The sequence below is a fragment of the Anabrus simplex genome, chromosome 3, assembly GCF_040414725.1.
Source record: "Anabrus simplex isolate iqAnaSimp1 chromosome 3, ASM4041472v1, whole genome shotgun sequence".
NCBI lineage: Eukaryota > Metazoa > Arthropoda > Insecta > Orthoptera > Tettigoniidae > Anabrus > Anabrus simplex.
Window position 1 is genome coordinate 346,447,588 of NC_090267.1, and position 15,914 is coordinate 346,463,501.

A 15,914-nucleotide genomic window follows, 5' to 3' on the forward strand; every position below is an offset into this window, starting at 1 on the left:
GTTTGCAATAATTTGGGTAAACTTTCGTATAATGGATTCTTGACTTCAATTAAATCATTGAGGTTTAGCTTTTTGTTGTAGTGTTGGTCCAAAAATATATAGATTGTTTCAAGTTCATTCATCAACTTTCCTTTGTCTACTCTTTTAATAATTGTGAGGTCTCTTTCTATTGTTGTGAAGTGATGTCCTGTTTCTTTCATATGGGAGGTCATTGCTGAAAATTTATTAATGTGCTTAATGGCATTATAGTGTGCTAAGTACCTAGTTTGCAAACTCCGACCTGTTTGACCAATATAAGAGGCGTTGCATTGCGTGCATGTGAGCCTGTATATGCCTGATCCTGAGTAAATGTTTTTGCTTGAATTGACTGTGTTGTGATTAAAAAATAATTTTTGGTTAGTGTTTGTTGTTCTAAATGCTATACTGGTATTTTTGTTTTTTATTGGGTTCGAGATCTGGTTAACGTTTGGATTGTTGTAGGTGAAGGTAACGAATTTGGATTTTTTGGGTTTGTCAGGGATGAGGTTTGTTGTCAATTTGAATTTGACCTTATTTATTAAACGGTTAATCATTTCAGGTTTATATCCATTGATTTTTGCTAAATCCTTTATATAATTTAGTTCTGTTTGAAGGTTCTTGGGTGTGAGAGGGATTTTTAAAGCTCTGTAAATTAAACAGTGAAATGTGGCCAATTTATGGGAGTTAGGATGTAAAGAACTATTTTTGATTGTTAATGGGGTGTGAGTAGGTTTTCTGTAAATTTTAAATCGAAGTTGCCATTAATATGAGTACTGTGAGATCTAGGAAATTTAAGGATCCACTGACTTCATCTTCCTTGGTAAATTTAATATTTTGGTCTAGGTTGTTTAAATAATTTAAAATATCGGTACTGTTATTGAGATCTTTATTGATTATTACGAATGTGTCGTCTACATACCTAAGCCATAAGCTAAGGCCTTTTATTTTATTTATTATTTTATGATGTTCTAAAGAATCTAAATAGATGTCAGCTAACATGCCTGATAAGGGATCACCCATAGCTAGGCCATCTTGGTGGTAAATTTTACCATTAAAGGTGAAATAGTTGTTTTTTAACACAAAATTTAGGATTTTTATGAATTCTTCTAACTCAAGCTTGCTGAGGTTGCTGTGTTTTGCGAGGTTGTCTTCGATAATATTTACAGTTTCCTTTGTTGGTACATTAGAATACATATTAGTTATGTCAGAAGAGCACATAATGTGATTTGGTAGTAAGGCGATTTTTTTTAAAAATTTCGCAGAAGTCTATTGAATTTTTTAAGGGGGATTTATTGTTGAACCTGTAATGTATTTTTAGAAAATAGTGGATATATTTTGAGGTTTTATATGTCGGACTACTTCTACAGTTGATGATTGGGCGTGTGGGTGTGTTTGTCTTATGTAATTTAGGCAATGCTCTGGCTGTGGGGGTTTTAGGGTTCATAAGGATTAGTTTCTGCTGTTCTTGTTCATTTAGTAAAAATGTGGAATTCTTTAATAGTGTTTTTAAATTTCGTTGGATTCTTATTGTGGGGTCTTTATTGACTACTGTGTAAGATTCATTTGTGAAAAATTCTTCTGTTTTTTCAATGTAATCTTTCTTATCTATTAAAACAGTAGTCCCTCCTTTATCGGCTTTAGTTACTATTATGTTGTTATCTTTTACTTTGTTTTTTACCTCTTTAATTAATTTTGAATGATTGAGAATAGCGTCTTTATTTAAACCTTCAATTAGTGTTGGAAGTTTCTTTTTTATCTCGTATCTAGTGTCATTTTGTAATTCAAGAGGAAGTTTTGAAATATTCGTCTCGACTTCTGCTATGGTGGTAATAACATCGTTTTCTTTTTGTGTACTAGGCCAATTGTGTTTTAAACCTTTACCTAAAAGTTCCATTTCTTTTTCTGAGAAGCTTGTGTTCGTCAAGTTAACTACGGCGGGAGAGTTGTTGAAAGAAGGAACTCATTTCTTTAAGTGTATGGGTGCTTGTAGCTGATTTTCTTTTAAGTGAGCCAGTTTTTTATCTAATGTGAATTGTTTTCTGCTTAGTATATCATTTAATTTATAATCGACATGTAACTGAAACGAATTCCATTCTATAGGGTTCACATATTGCGACACCGATAAGTGTAGCTTGTACAGTTGTAAGTTTAAGAGTGACTTCTTTTTATAGGAAGTTTTTATTTCGTCCTTAAGCCAGATTTCATTAGTTTTGTTTTGGGTTTTTAATAAGTTACGAGCTGATAAGTTTCTCCTTTGGACATGTCTTAAGAATCTTGGTACTAGTTTTAGTCTCAGACATTCTTTTAGGAAAGCTATGTCTTTACTTAAACTGCTAATCTTAACCTTCAGGTTGAGAAATTTGTTTAGCATATAATAGGCCTGGTTGGCTTTTACATTACATGTTATAATTCTCATGTTAGGTCCGTATTGAAATGTACGTAAATACAAAGTATGTTACAAGTGTTTATTTATATATCCACCTATTCAATACAAAGAGATCATTTTAGAAATTAAATATTATTATAAAATGTTAAGGGACATGTTTCGCCCACATTAAGGGCATCATCAGCCTCAAATTCAAACCTGTATGGTGACAAATCAGGATTCTGATTGCTCTTACAAGCCATAAAAAGAGGATATCATTATAGGTGTCAGTCTAAACATACAAAATATTAGAATGTCCTTGGCTAAAATTGCAGTATCAAGCTGCATGTCATAAGTTCACATGAATATACTTTCGGGAGCGTTAAAAAACTTGTTGGGGTAGGGCAATAAACAGCTCAGTCTTTATAATGAAACAGAAATGTGCCTCCTTGAAGATGATAAGAAAAAGCAAAGCTGATACACACTGTTACAGATGTCAATATCGTATGTTGTGATAAGACAACAGATATCTTAAATGGCTGTTCAGCTGCCTATAGTCTTTTTAACTGGCTGAAGGAGTGAAAGTCGAATGTGTTATGATAAGATAACAGTCTTCCTTACGTAATTGTGGGAGCAAGGAAAAAGCATTGGGTTGTCTATAGATGTATTTATCTTATTTGAAGGACGAAAGTCGAAGGTTTATCGACGTTGATAGAGCTCTTTGGTGTGATGTCTGTAACAAGAGGAGAGTGAATGCTTAGGAAGGTATTTTTGAAGAGAATGTGGGTTTAAAGAAAGGTAAAACATGGAAAATGTATAAAAACACTTACCCTTTCGTCTGTGAAGATGTAAATTAGTTATGGAAAGGTTAGTTGAAGAAAAATAACGTTATGTGTAGGTTCATTTATTTCTTTGACTGTTAATGCAGTTTGCTTTGGTAGCGTTGAATGACTGACACTTGTACTTCTGGTACCTATTGTATCGATGTGAGATTGGCGGAGGAGGGTGTGGTTGAGGGGAGGGGGTAGGCGGAGCGTTAAGTTTATGTGTTGTTGGTTGCGAGGGATTTACATGGTCGGACAGGGAGGAAGTCGTGTTGGGTTGCGGGAGAATTGTGGGGGCGGGCATGAAGGGAGGCAAGTTAGTTAAAGTAGTGGAGGTTCTAGAAGATGTTAACTTAAGATTTTTAAGAATGTAGTTATGTTTTGAATTTAGAGTTTGCAATAAATTGCTACCATAGCAACTGCATTAACAGTCAAAGAAATAAATGAACCTACACGTAACGTTATTTTTCTTCAACTAACCTTTCCAAAACTGATTTACATCTTCACAGACGCAAGGGTAAGTGTTTTTATACATTTTCCATGTTTTACCTTTCTTTAAACCCACATTCTCTTAAAAAATACCTTCCTAAGCATTCACTCTCCTCTTGTTACAGACTTCACACCAAAGAGCTCTATCAACGTCGATAAACCTTCGACTTTCGTCCTTCAAATAAGATAAATACATCTATAGACAACCCAATGCTTTTTCCTTGCTCCCACAATTACGTAAGGAAGACTGTTATCTTATCATAACACATTCGACTTTCACTCCTTCAGCCAGTTAAAAAGACTATAGGCAGCTGAACAGCCATTTAAGAGATCTGTTGTCTTATCACAACATACGATATTGACATCTGTAACAGTGTATCAGCTTTGCTTTTTCTTATCATCTTCAAGGAGGCACATTTCTGTTTCATTATAAAGACTGAGCTGTTTACTGCCCTACCCCAACAAGTTTTTCAACGCTCCGGAAAGTATATTCATGTGAACTTATGACATGCAGCTTGATACTGCAATTTTAGCCAAGGACATTCTAATATTTTGTATGTTTAGACTGACACCTATAATGATATCCTCTTTTTATGGCTTGTAAGAGCAATCAGGATCCTGATTTTTCACCATACAGGTTTGAATTTGAGGCTGATGATGCCCTTAATGTGGGCGAAACATGTCCCTTAACATTTTATAATAATATTTAATTTCTAGAAAGATCTCTTTGTATTGAATAGGTGGATATATAAATAAACACTTGTAACACACTTTGTATTTAATACCGGTACACACGGAAAAATTAAAAATATATACATCTAACCCTGGACATAATGTAGTCATTTTTCATGTACCGTACGAACATTTGACGAAACTCGTTCTGTCGTCAAGTAGAGCTGTCGAAATGCACTCTGTCTCCTTCCGATTGTTGTGGACACTCTCTGCTTTATGATTTCCGAGGATTCTCTAAACAATACTACCCGAATGCGATGCTAAGATGGTCCCTTATTCAAGTTCACCGCCGATCGCTTTTCCAGTACAGTACTTCCTCAAATTACCGCAATGATAGGACGTTAACACCAAGATCCAGAAGTATGCCATAGCCGTCCTTTCGTGAAACACAGTTACTTGAAAAATGTGTGATCGAGGATTTAGTGTTGATGGGACTGAAATTTCTGGACAGTTGATCCGGGAAATCGTTTTTTTTTCGAGGAACGGGTAATGCAGGATTTTTACAACGTGATTTAATTAGGATGCTCGCAGGAGCACGTAATTTGGACGAATAATACAGGAAAACGTAGTTTCCGGGAACGTATAATTGAGCTTCTACTGTATTTTTCATTGGCTGGTAGGATAGTAAGGCGCAGTCCTCACTGAAACCGAATATGCTCCCGTCTGTCTTGATGACACCTAGAGAAATAGTGGAGGTATTTCTCTTATGTTCTTCTTAAGCGTTCTAACCACTGTGAGTTTGTGCTCATCGAGAAGTTTAGTAACGGGTGGTATCAAAGTGTACGAATTGTCCATGGTGACATTTTGTCTTGTTTAAGATATCCGAGGAATAATCCTCTCAACAACACTTGCAGGGCTCTTGTTCACTCTATATGGTCTTTCATGTTGCTTTCTAGTGTATACCTCCATATATACCGTATAATATGTTCTTGCATCCACTAGAGAGAACACTTTAATTCCATATCTGGATGGTTTGTTGGGAGTAAACTGCCTGAAACTGCATCTTCCTCTGAATACTTCAAGCATCTCATCTACGGTTGTATATTCACTTGGAATGTAGTCAACTCCTTTTGATAATATTTTATCCTCAAGAATACCATTAACATTGCATGCTCACTTTAACTGTGCACCTATGTTAGTGTTACAGATTCTCCACATCAGTTGTTAAGGGTTAAACTGGTCATTGTATAAAGGTTTTGAACGTCATAATGGCAATTTCCTTAGGATTCCAAGCCATTGTTCCTTGCAACTTCTCTCCACAGAGATGACCCACTGAAGAAATAATCTTGTTCATTATGGAGTGCTGCTCTCAAACTTCCTAGCTTTGTGGTGGTCCTCTCAATATATTGTACCATAATGGAGCTTTCCCTTCGAAGAACATTGTTTACACTATGTTACTTATGCTGCAATGAACAGCTATCATGTTACTTTAAAATAAAATACAGATAAGTAAAATACCATCAATTAGCTTTTTAGGTTATGATGATTAAAATAGGTAATTTTAGGTCCTAAAATATTATGTTATTCATTGGTACATCAAACAAAAATTACAAGAGATATTTTGTGTGTAACAAGATAGCAATGGAATACGTTTAAACCTAAGAATCCAGGGCTTGGCTATTAACTATAGCTGGGATCAGAAAGGAGACAACTTTGGCTTATATATAAGGTACCATCCTGTTATTTTATTAGAACTGAAGTGAGCAACCATGGAAAGTCATTTGTAGAATATCCAAACTGGGATTTCATTTTCAAATTTGTGACAGAGCTGAAAATAATACTAATGGCAATCAGGTGAGAAGCTACTATGCTAACCCTTAGGCCCTTATAGGATTATTTTAAAAGAAGTTTTCCTTAAATGAGGATCAAGACTGGTACATTTCCAAGGGAAAGCTCTGTCATTGACAGAAATCTTCAGATATCTGGGTTCAGTGATGCTGAATGATAATGAAACAGGAGTTGAGATAAATTGGTAGAATGAAGAGCAGCTGCAGGAGTCCTATATGATGTGAGGATACTATCAAACTTCAAGGATTTTATTTAAAAGGGTATGATTTGTTCTGCCTTAATGCATGGTTTCAAAACAGTGCCTATGACAAGAGCCTCTGAAAGAAAGCTGGACGTGGCAGAAATTAAAATGCTACGATGGGCATGCAGCGTGTTAAGGAAGGATAGAATCAGAAATGAAACTGTACGGGATTAGGTAATGGTGACCAACATAAAAGACAAGATCCAAGAGTCATGACCAAGATGGTTTTGTCACATCGTGAGAAAAAGAAGTGACTGTGGGAATCAGCCTTGTAGATATGCCTCCTTCTGGGAACAGAATAAAAAGTAGGCTCCATATGAGGAGGAACTTTGTCATCTTGGATCTTAAGGAACTGAAATTGGAGGATGACCTAGTGAAGAATTTAAATTTAAAAAAATATAAATAAATAAATAAGTAAATAAATAAACAAACAAACAAACAAACAAACAAACAAACAAACAAACAAACAAACAAATAAACAAACAAATAAGGAGACGGATCCACGTCAGCAATTCTAAAGACTAAACATGTAGTAGTAGTTGTTGTAGTAGTTGTTGTTTTCCTTGAAGTCCACTTTTCACAGTTTAATTTACAGAGCTTTAAAAATCCCTCTCACACCCAAGAACCTTGAAACAGAACTAAATTATATAAAGGATTTATCAAAAATCAATGGATATAAACCTGAAACGATTAACCGTTTAACAAATAAGGTCAAATTCAAATTAACAACAAACCTCATCCCTGACAAACCCAAAAAATCCAAATTTGTTACTTTCACCTACAACAATCCAAACTTTCACCAAGTCTTGAACCCAATAAAAAACAAAAATACCAGTATAGCTTTTAGAACAACAAACACTAACCAAAAATTATTTTTTAATCACAACACAGTCAATTCAAGCAAAAACATTTACTCAGGCTCAGGCATATTCAGGCTCACCTGCACACAATGCAATGTCTCTTATATTGGTCAAACAGGCCAGAGTTTTCAAACTAGGTACTTAGAACACTTTAATGCCATTAAGCACAGTAAATTTTCAGCTATGAGCTCCCATGTGAAAGAAACAGGACATCACTACACAACGATAGAACAAGACCTCACAATTATTAAAAGAGGATACAAAGGAAAGTTAATGAATGAACTTGAAACCATCTATATATTTTTGGACCAATACTACAACAAAAAACCTAAACCTCAATGATTTGATTGAAGTCAAGAATCCATTATACGATAGTTTACCCAAATTATTGCAAACTCTACATTCAAAACATAACTACATTCTTAAAAATCTTAAATTAACATCTTCTAGAACCTCCACTACTTTAACTAACTTGACTTCCTTCATGTCCGCCCCCGCAATTCTCCCGCAACCCAACACGACTCCCTTCCTGTCCGACTATGCAAATCTCTCGTAACCAACAACACATAAACTTAATGCCCCGCCTACCCCCTCCCCTCTGACCACACCCTCCTCTGCCGATCTCACATTGATACAATACTAGAAGCACAAGTATCAGTCATTCAACGCTACCATAGCAACTGATTAACACCATAACAGTCGAAGAAATAAATGAACATACACATAACATTGTTTTTCTTCAACTAACCTTTCCATAACCGATTTACATCTTTACTGACAAAAGCGTAAGTGTTTTATACATTCTCGATGTTTTTTTTTTTTAACCCTTTCCTAAGCATTCACTCTCCTCTTGTTACAAACTTCACACTGAAAAGCTCTATCAACGTTGATATACCTTTGACTTTCGCTCCTTCAAGCAAGATAAATACAACTATAGACAGCCGAATACTTTTCCTTGCTCCTACAACTACTTAAAGCTGTTATCTTATCATAACACATTCGACTTTCACTCCTTCAAGCCAGTTAAATAAGACTATAGACAGCTGAACAGCTACTTAACCCTCCAAGTGGCAAGCGCCTGATATCAGGCGTTTTATGCGTTTGCCCAGTGGCAACGCCTGATATCAGGCGTTTTGACATGCTCTTTATTTTATTTCGATAATCTTATTATTATTCATCGAAATGTGCTAATTACGAATCAATTGAAGGAGAAATGTTCGGCCATAATCATGAAATAGTTTGTATAATAACATCTTACACTAATCTAGTGTAAATCGTTGCCAAAGTAGCGTCATAATTCCGCTGTCTTTTGCTAGCTGCTACATACTCAGCGGCCGGCCACACGAATGTCTCAGCTGAGCCAGCTATATTTAGTCGCCAGTTTTCCTTCTGATATCAATCTGAAGTGTTGATATGCACTCATCTCAGCAATACTGAATCATTTCCTCACAGGAACAGTGAATAAATCTTCAAAGGGACTGTCTCAGATTGTTTTAGGTACAAAACTTGAACCTAGGCAAATCGTTTACTTTAGGCAAGGTGACGTTCTAGTGGTTGCTTATAAAGAGACGAAAACAAGGAAACCAGTCTATTGTCTCACAACGGGATGTTACACTGAGGGAAATGAGGGGTTGAAAACACTACTGATTCATAAGTACAATAACTTCATGGGAGGTGTAGATAATTAAGGTAAGTGCATTTTCCAAGCCACTTGTTCCAGACCCACTAGAAGGTACTGGAAGCAGTTTTTTTCACATCTTCTAGATATAACATTATTTGACACATACGTCCTGTACATGAAGAACACTGATAAGCCTTTAGCAAGATGAGACTTCATGATCACTATAGTTAGGAGATTGCTAAATGAACAGTTCCCAATTCCAGTTGTGAGGCCAACAGGTCATGCAGGAGGCCCTTCTCATGCTCTCGAAATATTGCCACAGAATAACAATCGCCTATGTGTTGTGTGCTTGAAAGTAAAGAAGAAGGAGAAGTCTACATTCTGGTGTCGAGGTGGTATTCACCAGGGGTATTATAAACTAGTGCACTTCTGGAGGCCTCACAGTCATGGAGTAAAAAGAAAGACCCACCCAAGTGACTGTGAGTGAAATGTACAAGTGGTAGCATACAATCGTTGTATACATTGTTGTATAATTTTTCCAGCTAAGAACAGTATTATAAACTATATACTGGTACGCACCTATTTACTAAGAACTGGTGCTTCTTTTGTATATGTCATTTTTTAAATTTACCTAAATATAAACATTTTATATATAGCAAAGCTTTTGCAAAAATAAATAATATAAACAAATTCAACACATTTTTGGTCTTACACTTTGTGGATGATAAATAACAGCTTTAGTATCATCATCATATTATTCCTTGTACTTTTGAGGATAAAAGGGTGTGCTGTTTATGTATGTATAACAAGTCAACGATTTTTAACACAATTTATACTAAGAGTCTGCAACACCGGTAAAATATCGCTGCCATTACAGGATAAATGACCGCCACTTCGAGGGTTAAGAAGACTGTTGTCTTATCTTAAAATACAAAATTAACATCTTTAACAGTCTATCAGGTTTACTTTTTCTTATCCTCCAACAGGAGTTATCAAGGAAACACATTTCTATTTCATTATAAAGATTGAGCTGTTTATTGCTCTACCGTCAACAGGTTTTTGGGCGCATTGACTCAACGCTCCGGAAAGTATAATCTTATGAACTTGTGACATCCACCTTGATACTACGATTTTAACCAAGGACATTCTAATAATTTTGAATGTTTAGACAAACACCTACACTGATATCCTCTTTTTACGACTTGTAAGAACAATCAGGATCCTGATTTTTCACCATACAGGTTTGAGTTTGATTCTGATGATGCCCTTAATGTGGGCGAAACATGTCCCTTAAAATTTTATAATAATATTTAATTCCTAAAAAATATCTCTTTTTATTGAATAGGTAGATATTAAAAAAATAACACTTGTAACATACTTTGTATTTACATACCACTTAGTCAAGCAGCTCCTCTTCTTTCTCTCAGTTCTTCCCAGCCCAAACTTTGCAACATTTTTGTAACACTACTCATTTGTTGGAAATCACCCAGAACAAATCGAGCTGCTTTTCTTTGGATTTTTTCCAGTTCTTGAATCAAGTAATCCTGGTGAGGTTCCCATACACTGGAACCATACTCTAGTTGGGGTCTTACCAGAGACTTATATGCCCTCTCTTTTACATCCTTACTACAACCCCTAAACACCCTGGTAACCATGTGCAGAGTTCTGTACCCTTTATTTACAATCCCATTTATGTGATTACCCCAATGAAGATCTTTCCTTATATTAACACCTAGATACTTACAATGATCTCCAAAAGGAACTTTCACCCCATCAATGCAGTAATTAAAAGTGATTGGCTAAACCATGAATGATAGACCCCTTAGCAAGTGTTGAAAACTTGTTGACCATAAAAAGCTCTGACGTTGCAAGTGATAAAAATCATTGTTATCCGTATTGAAGATACTGAATGTAGGATGTTAAAAGGTTTGTTTTTTTCACCTATTCAATACATATAAGTTTTATAAATTAGGAATTTATTGTAGATTCCACTTGAGACATGTTTCGCCCTTCATTGAGGGCATCATCAGTCAAAATATCACCTCAAGGTAAAAAATCAGGTAACTGGTTAGTAGTAGACATGTACAAATTATTACATATTATTAACAACATATAAAAATTAAGTATGGGAAAAAATTTTTTTGCACAAAAGTGATGGTTGAACATGTAGGTTTAGATGAAAAGTCAGCACCAATGCCTAAAAATAACAAAGTAGAGTTCTGCAGTGGTGCTCTGGAGAAACAGTTGACGCAATCATATGAAAATAAAAAGTTTGAAAAATATTTACAATAAAACAATTAAGGGAGAAAAGGTGGAGTGTTTGGCATCAATGTTAGTAACCAAAAATTGATGTCAAAGGTTGGTAACTATACAGTATTTACATAGTTCAATTGAACAGTTGAGATAAAGTTTTTTAAAAAATATTTACATTTATCATTCAGCGTAAATGTTTGTAATAAAAACTAATGTTAATGATTGGTATCTATATAGTAATTACATTATCTAATTGAAAGTTGAGAATTTACAATTATATACATATTAACACAAGAGCAGCTGGTGCGCAAGGATAAAAAAATTTTTTTTAGTACCAAGTGCGTCCTGATGTTTTAGAGGTTGGAAGAAAGAATTAGCATTGACATTTCAGAAATATGTAGAGCAGATTATTTTAGTTAAAAATCACCGGGGGTAGGGGAAATTTTTATAGCCAAATGAGGTTTTATAGGCATCGGCGCTTCAACTGGAAAACTTTCAGCTTGATGCCTATAAAACCTCATTTGGCTATAAAAATTTCCCCTACCCCCGGTGATTTTTAACTAAAATAATCTGCTCTACATATTTCTGAAATGTCAATGCTAATTCTTTCTTCCAACCTCTAAAACATCAGGACGCACTTGGTACTAAAAAATTTTTTTTATCCTTGCGCACCAGCTGCTCTTGTGTTAATATGTATATAATTGTAAATTCTCAACTTTCAATTAGATAATGTAATTACTATATAGATACCAATCATTAACATTAGTTTTTATTACAAACATTTACGCTGAATGATAAATGTAAATATTTTTTAAAAAACTTTATCTCAACTGTTCAATTGAACTATGTAAATACTGTATAGTTACCAACCTTTGACATCAATTTTTGGTTACTAACATTGATGCCAAACACTCCACCTTTTCTCCCTTAATTGTTTTATTGTAAATATTTTTCAAACTTTTTATTTTCATATGATTGCGTCAACTGTTTCTCCAGAGCACCACTGCAGAACTCTACTTTGTTATTTTTAGGCATTGGTGCTGACTTTTCATCTAAACCTACATGTTCAACCATCACTTTTGTGCAAAAAAATTTTTTCCCATACTTAATTTTTATATGTTGTTAATAATATGTAATAATTTGTACATGTCTACTACTAACCAGTTACCTGATTTTTTACCTTGAGGTGATATTTTGACTGATGATGCCCTCAATGAAGGGCGAAACATGTCTCAAGTGGAATCTACAATAAATTCCTAATTTATAAAACTTATATGTATTGAATAGGTGAAAAAAACAAACCTTTTAACATCCTACATAAAAAGCTCTACAAAATGTCCACAACGGTGTATATTCGTTTGTAAAAGGTTGTCCTCAATAATCATTTATATGTTTTCGTTTTCAGTAAAATATCTACCTTAAAATTAGAACCCATGTTTTGAGATTAATCATGTAATTGATATCAAAATAGTTATTCACCTTAATAATTTTAAGATAAATATACTGTTCACAGTATGTAATTTGGCAAAAATGGTTTAGGAGTTTAGTGAAAGTAGAGGAATGGTTTAAATATTTCATGGGAAGAGAGGAGTGAATTAACAGGCAAGGCTGTCAGAAGGGCTTTAGAAAAATGCAGGAGGAAAAACTACTACTGACATATAAGTTGCAAGGAAATCTTATAAAGGCATATTTAAATTTGCTTCTATATAAAGTGATTTGCTAGTGTAACCATAAGATGTCAGGTCAATCCAGTTTTTGTTTATAAACTCAAGTGCATCATCTGCTGCATTATAGAACTCTCCTCATTTATAGTTGACTACTGTTTCCTTCTTTATGTTATAACTAGCTGTTACACACGGCTTCGCTCGTGTGGATTTCATAATTTGATAAAAGTAATCATTCCTTGGTACTGCACTAAGACATTATCTGAAAATTCCTAAAGTATAAAAACTCACCAAAAAATTGTTTCATTTATCCCAGAACCTCTTTGAAAACCATGTTTGGAACTAAGATTACCAGGCTACTGGCAGAGCTAACTCTGGAACATGTGACAGAGAACTGTACATGTGAAAAACAGTTCTCTCTCAAGTCGAAAACATAAAAATACGTGCTTATTTACTTTTAAAGGGGATTCCAAATACATATATACATATGTAACATCTTCAGTTTTTGAGATATAAGTATCCCCATAAAAAGAATTGAACCACTTTGTCAATCCTTCCCCTCCACAACAGAGTGGATTTTCCAAAAACAAACTATATGTTTTTCTTTATTTTTAAAGGAGATTCAGAATCCCCATTATCACGTCAGGAACATGTTAAGTTTTCAGATGTACTCATATTAAAGTTACCCAATTTTTAAATTCTTTTCACCCCCTTAAGTGAATTTTCCAAAAACAAAAGAAAATATGCATTTATTTATTTATTTTTAAAGGAGATTCCAAATACCAATTTTTACATCTGTAACAAGTTAAGTTTTTGAGATGTAATAATTTTAAAAATTCACCCCTTTTTCACTTCTTTTCAACCCCTCCCCCCCAAGTGGATTTTCCAAAAACCAAAAAATATGTGTTTCATTATTTTTAAAGAAGATTCCATGTACCATTTTTCACATCAGTTAAATCTTCAGTTTTTGAGATAAAAGTATCCTCATAAAAAGGATTCAACCCCCTTTACACTTATTTTTACCCCCATAAGTGGATATTCCGAAAACAAAAAATACATGTTTCTTTATGTTTAAAGGAGATTTCAAATAACATTCACATCTTTAAACTGTTAAGTTTTTGAGATATAGGCATACTCATTTTAAAAATTTACCCCTGCCCCTTGCATCCCCTTAGTGATGGAACATCCAAAAATCCTTCCTTAGTGAGCACCTACGCTGTAATATAAATATATCCCCAAGATTTAATTTCTTTATGCCCAGTAGTTTTGACTCCGTGATGATCAGTCGGTCGGTCGGTCAGTGTTATTTTATATATATAGATTTGTGGAAATTTTCTATTTCATATAATGTATTATAATATTATTTTTCCTTATTATTGTTTAGCAGTATAATCTTAGTGTTATCATTGTTGCAGGTTTTAATCTTCACGGGAAATACCATCAACGATCTACCATGGAATGTGTTTGGCACTCTGAATAATTATTCAAATTTACGAGTGGTAGATATGTCCAACAATGATTTGCATGAAATACGTGGAAAATCCTACCATAGAGTACCTAATGTTGAACTGTTGATACTAAATCATAACTACTTGTCAATTTCGGATGGAGAGGGGCAACTAAATCATCATCACCCAAGGATATTTTCAAACTTTGTCAATCTAAAAGCACTTCATCTGACTGATGCTTTTGAGGAAAACACTCCTGAAGGTCTTGCAGAAGATCTACATGATATTTTTGTCAAAAGCAATCTAACTCAGCTGGTGAAGTTACATCTTGAACAGAATGAAATTAAGGGTTTTAAAGATCCTCAGATATTTTGTGATCTGCCTAACTTGATGGATCTTCATCTTGGAGATAACGAATTGAAAAGAATCGACTTCAATATTGAGTGCCTCCCTCATCTTCGTTTTCTGGACTTGGAAAGGAACTCTATTAGTTCTCTAGGTGCAGCAGAGCTTCAGATTTTAGATTCCTATCCAGCACAAAATAAAAGTTTAGAAATTGACTTGGATAAAAATCCATTTTCTTGTGATTGTAATATTCGTGACTTATATGACTGGTTACAGAGAACCAGTGTTAAGGTTCGTAATAAGAATGGCTTACGATGCCGCAGTGGAATGCCAGAAACTAATGGTGGAGAAACCATTTTAGGACTCCAATCAATTCAGTGCCAACCTCATCTTATAGCAGCAGCAATGGAAAGTTCACAGTATCATAGCATTCCCATTCTAATTGGATTTTTAGTCACTTTACTTTTTGTATTGCTAGGTTTACTTGTATATATGAACAGAGTACAGATTAAGCAACAACTTACCCCATTATTAGATACTGTCTCTCGTAAAGTTCAGTATACTTCAATTGGAAAACAAGAGGATCAGGAAATGGATGTTTAAGATTAAAAACTAACCGATGAGCTGTTATATTTGGTATGAAAGTGTTTAACACAACTGAACTCTTTACTTTGAAGAGTCATTTAGGAAGAAAAAAGTGATATAATATTCCTGCATTATTTCTAATTATACTAATATTATATTTATAGAAGTTTGGTTGCAGTTCCTCCAAGATTGCCTTTTTTTTTTTAAACTATGTGTTTGTTACTTTTTTGACACTGTAAGTGAAATGTTATATTTAAAATAAAACTTTTGTAATCAATTAAGTGGTAATTCTTCTTTTAACCCCTTTAATGCCATGTTTAGATGTGTGTACGAGCCCCCTCAGCCAGGTCTTTGGACAAAAGTAGTAAATTCTTCCCAAGAATTTCACTGAAATATTTACAGTAACAACCAAAGTTAAGAATATAACAACTACTTTGCATGTGCACTGCAAAGAATTCTGATTACACATAATTGGTTATGTTTGTGAAACATTCATAGAAGCATCCAGCAATACTTAGCCCCAGTGCCTAATTTGTAGCAAAATAGGTAAGGGAGCTCTAAATTCAAACTGCTTACTAACTTCATATGCATTTGAGTAATCTACGTAACAGTTTACTATATCCTATAGGCCCAGTTTATTGCAGTATAGAAATAAATAATAATAGATACCATACAAATCCC

General features: G+C 34.3%; 1 protein-coding gene across 2 annotated transcripts in view; it reads left to right on the forward strand.

Moving 5' to 3' along the window:
• Nucleotides 1–15,510, forward strand: part of LOC136867326 (trophoblast glycoprotein) — a 119,813-nt gene extending 104,303 nt beyond the window's left edge. For both annotated transcript variants that reach the window (XM_067144478.2, XM_067144479.2), the window contains exon 3: nucleotides 14,271–15,510. In XM_067144478.2, the coding sequence (XP_067000579.2) occupies nucleotides 14,271–15,251 (981 nt within the window). In that variant the 3' untranslated portion in view covers nucleotides 15,252–15,510. The remainder of the gene's footprint in view (nucleotides 1–14,270) is intronic.
• Nucleotides 15,511–15,914: the final 404 nt, after the last annotated feature.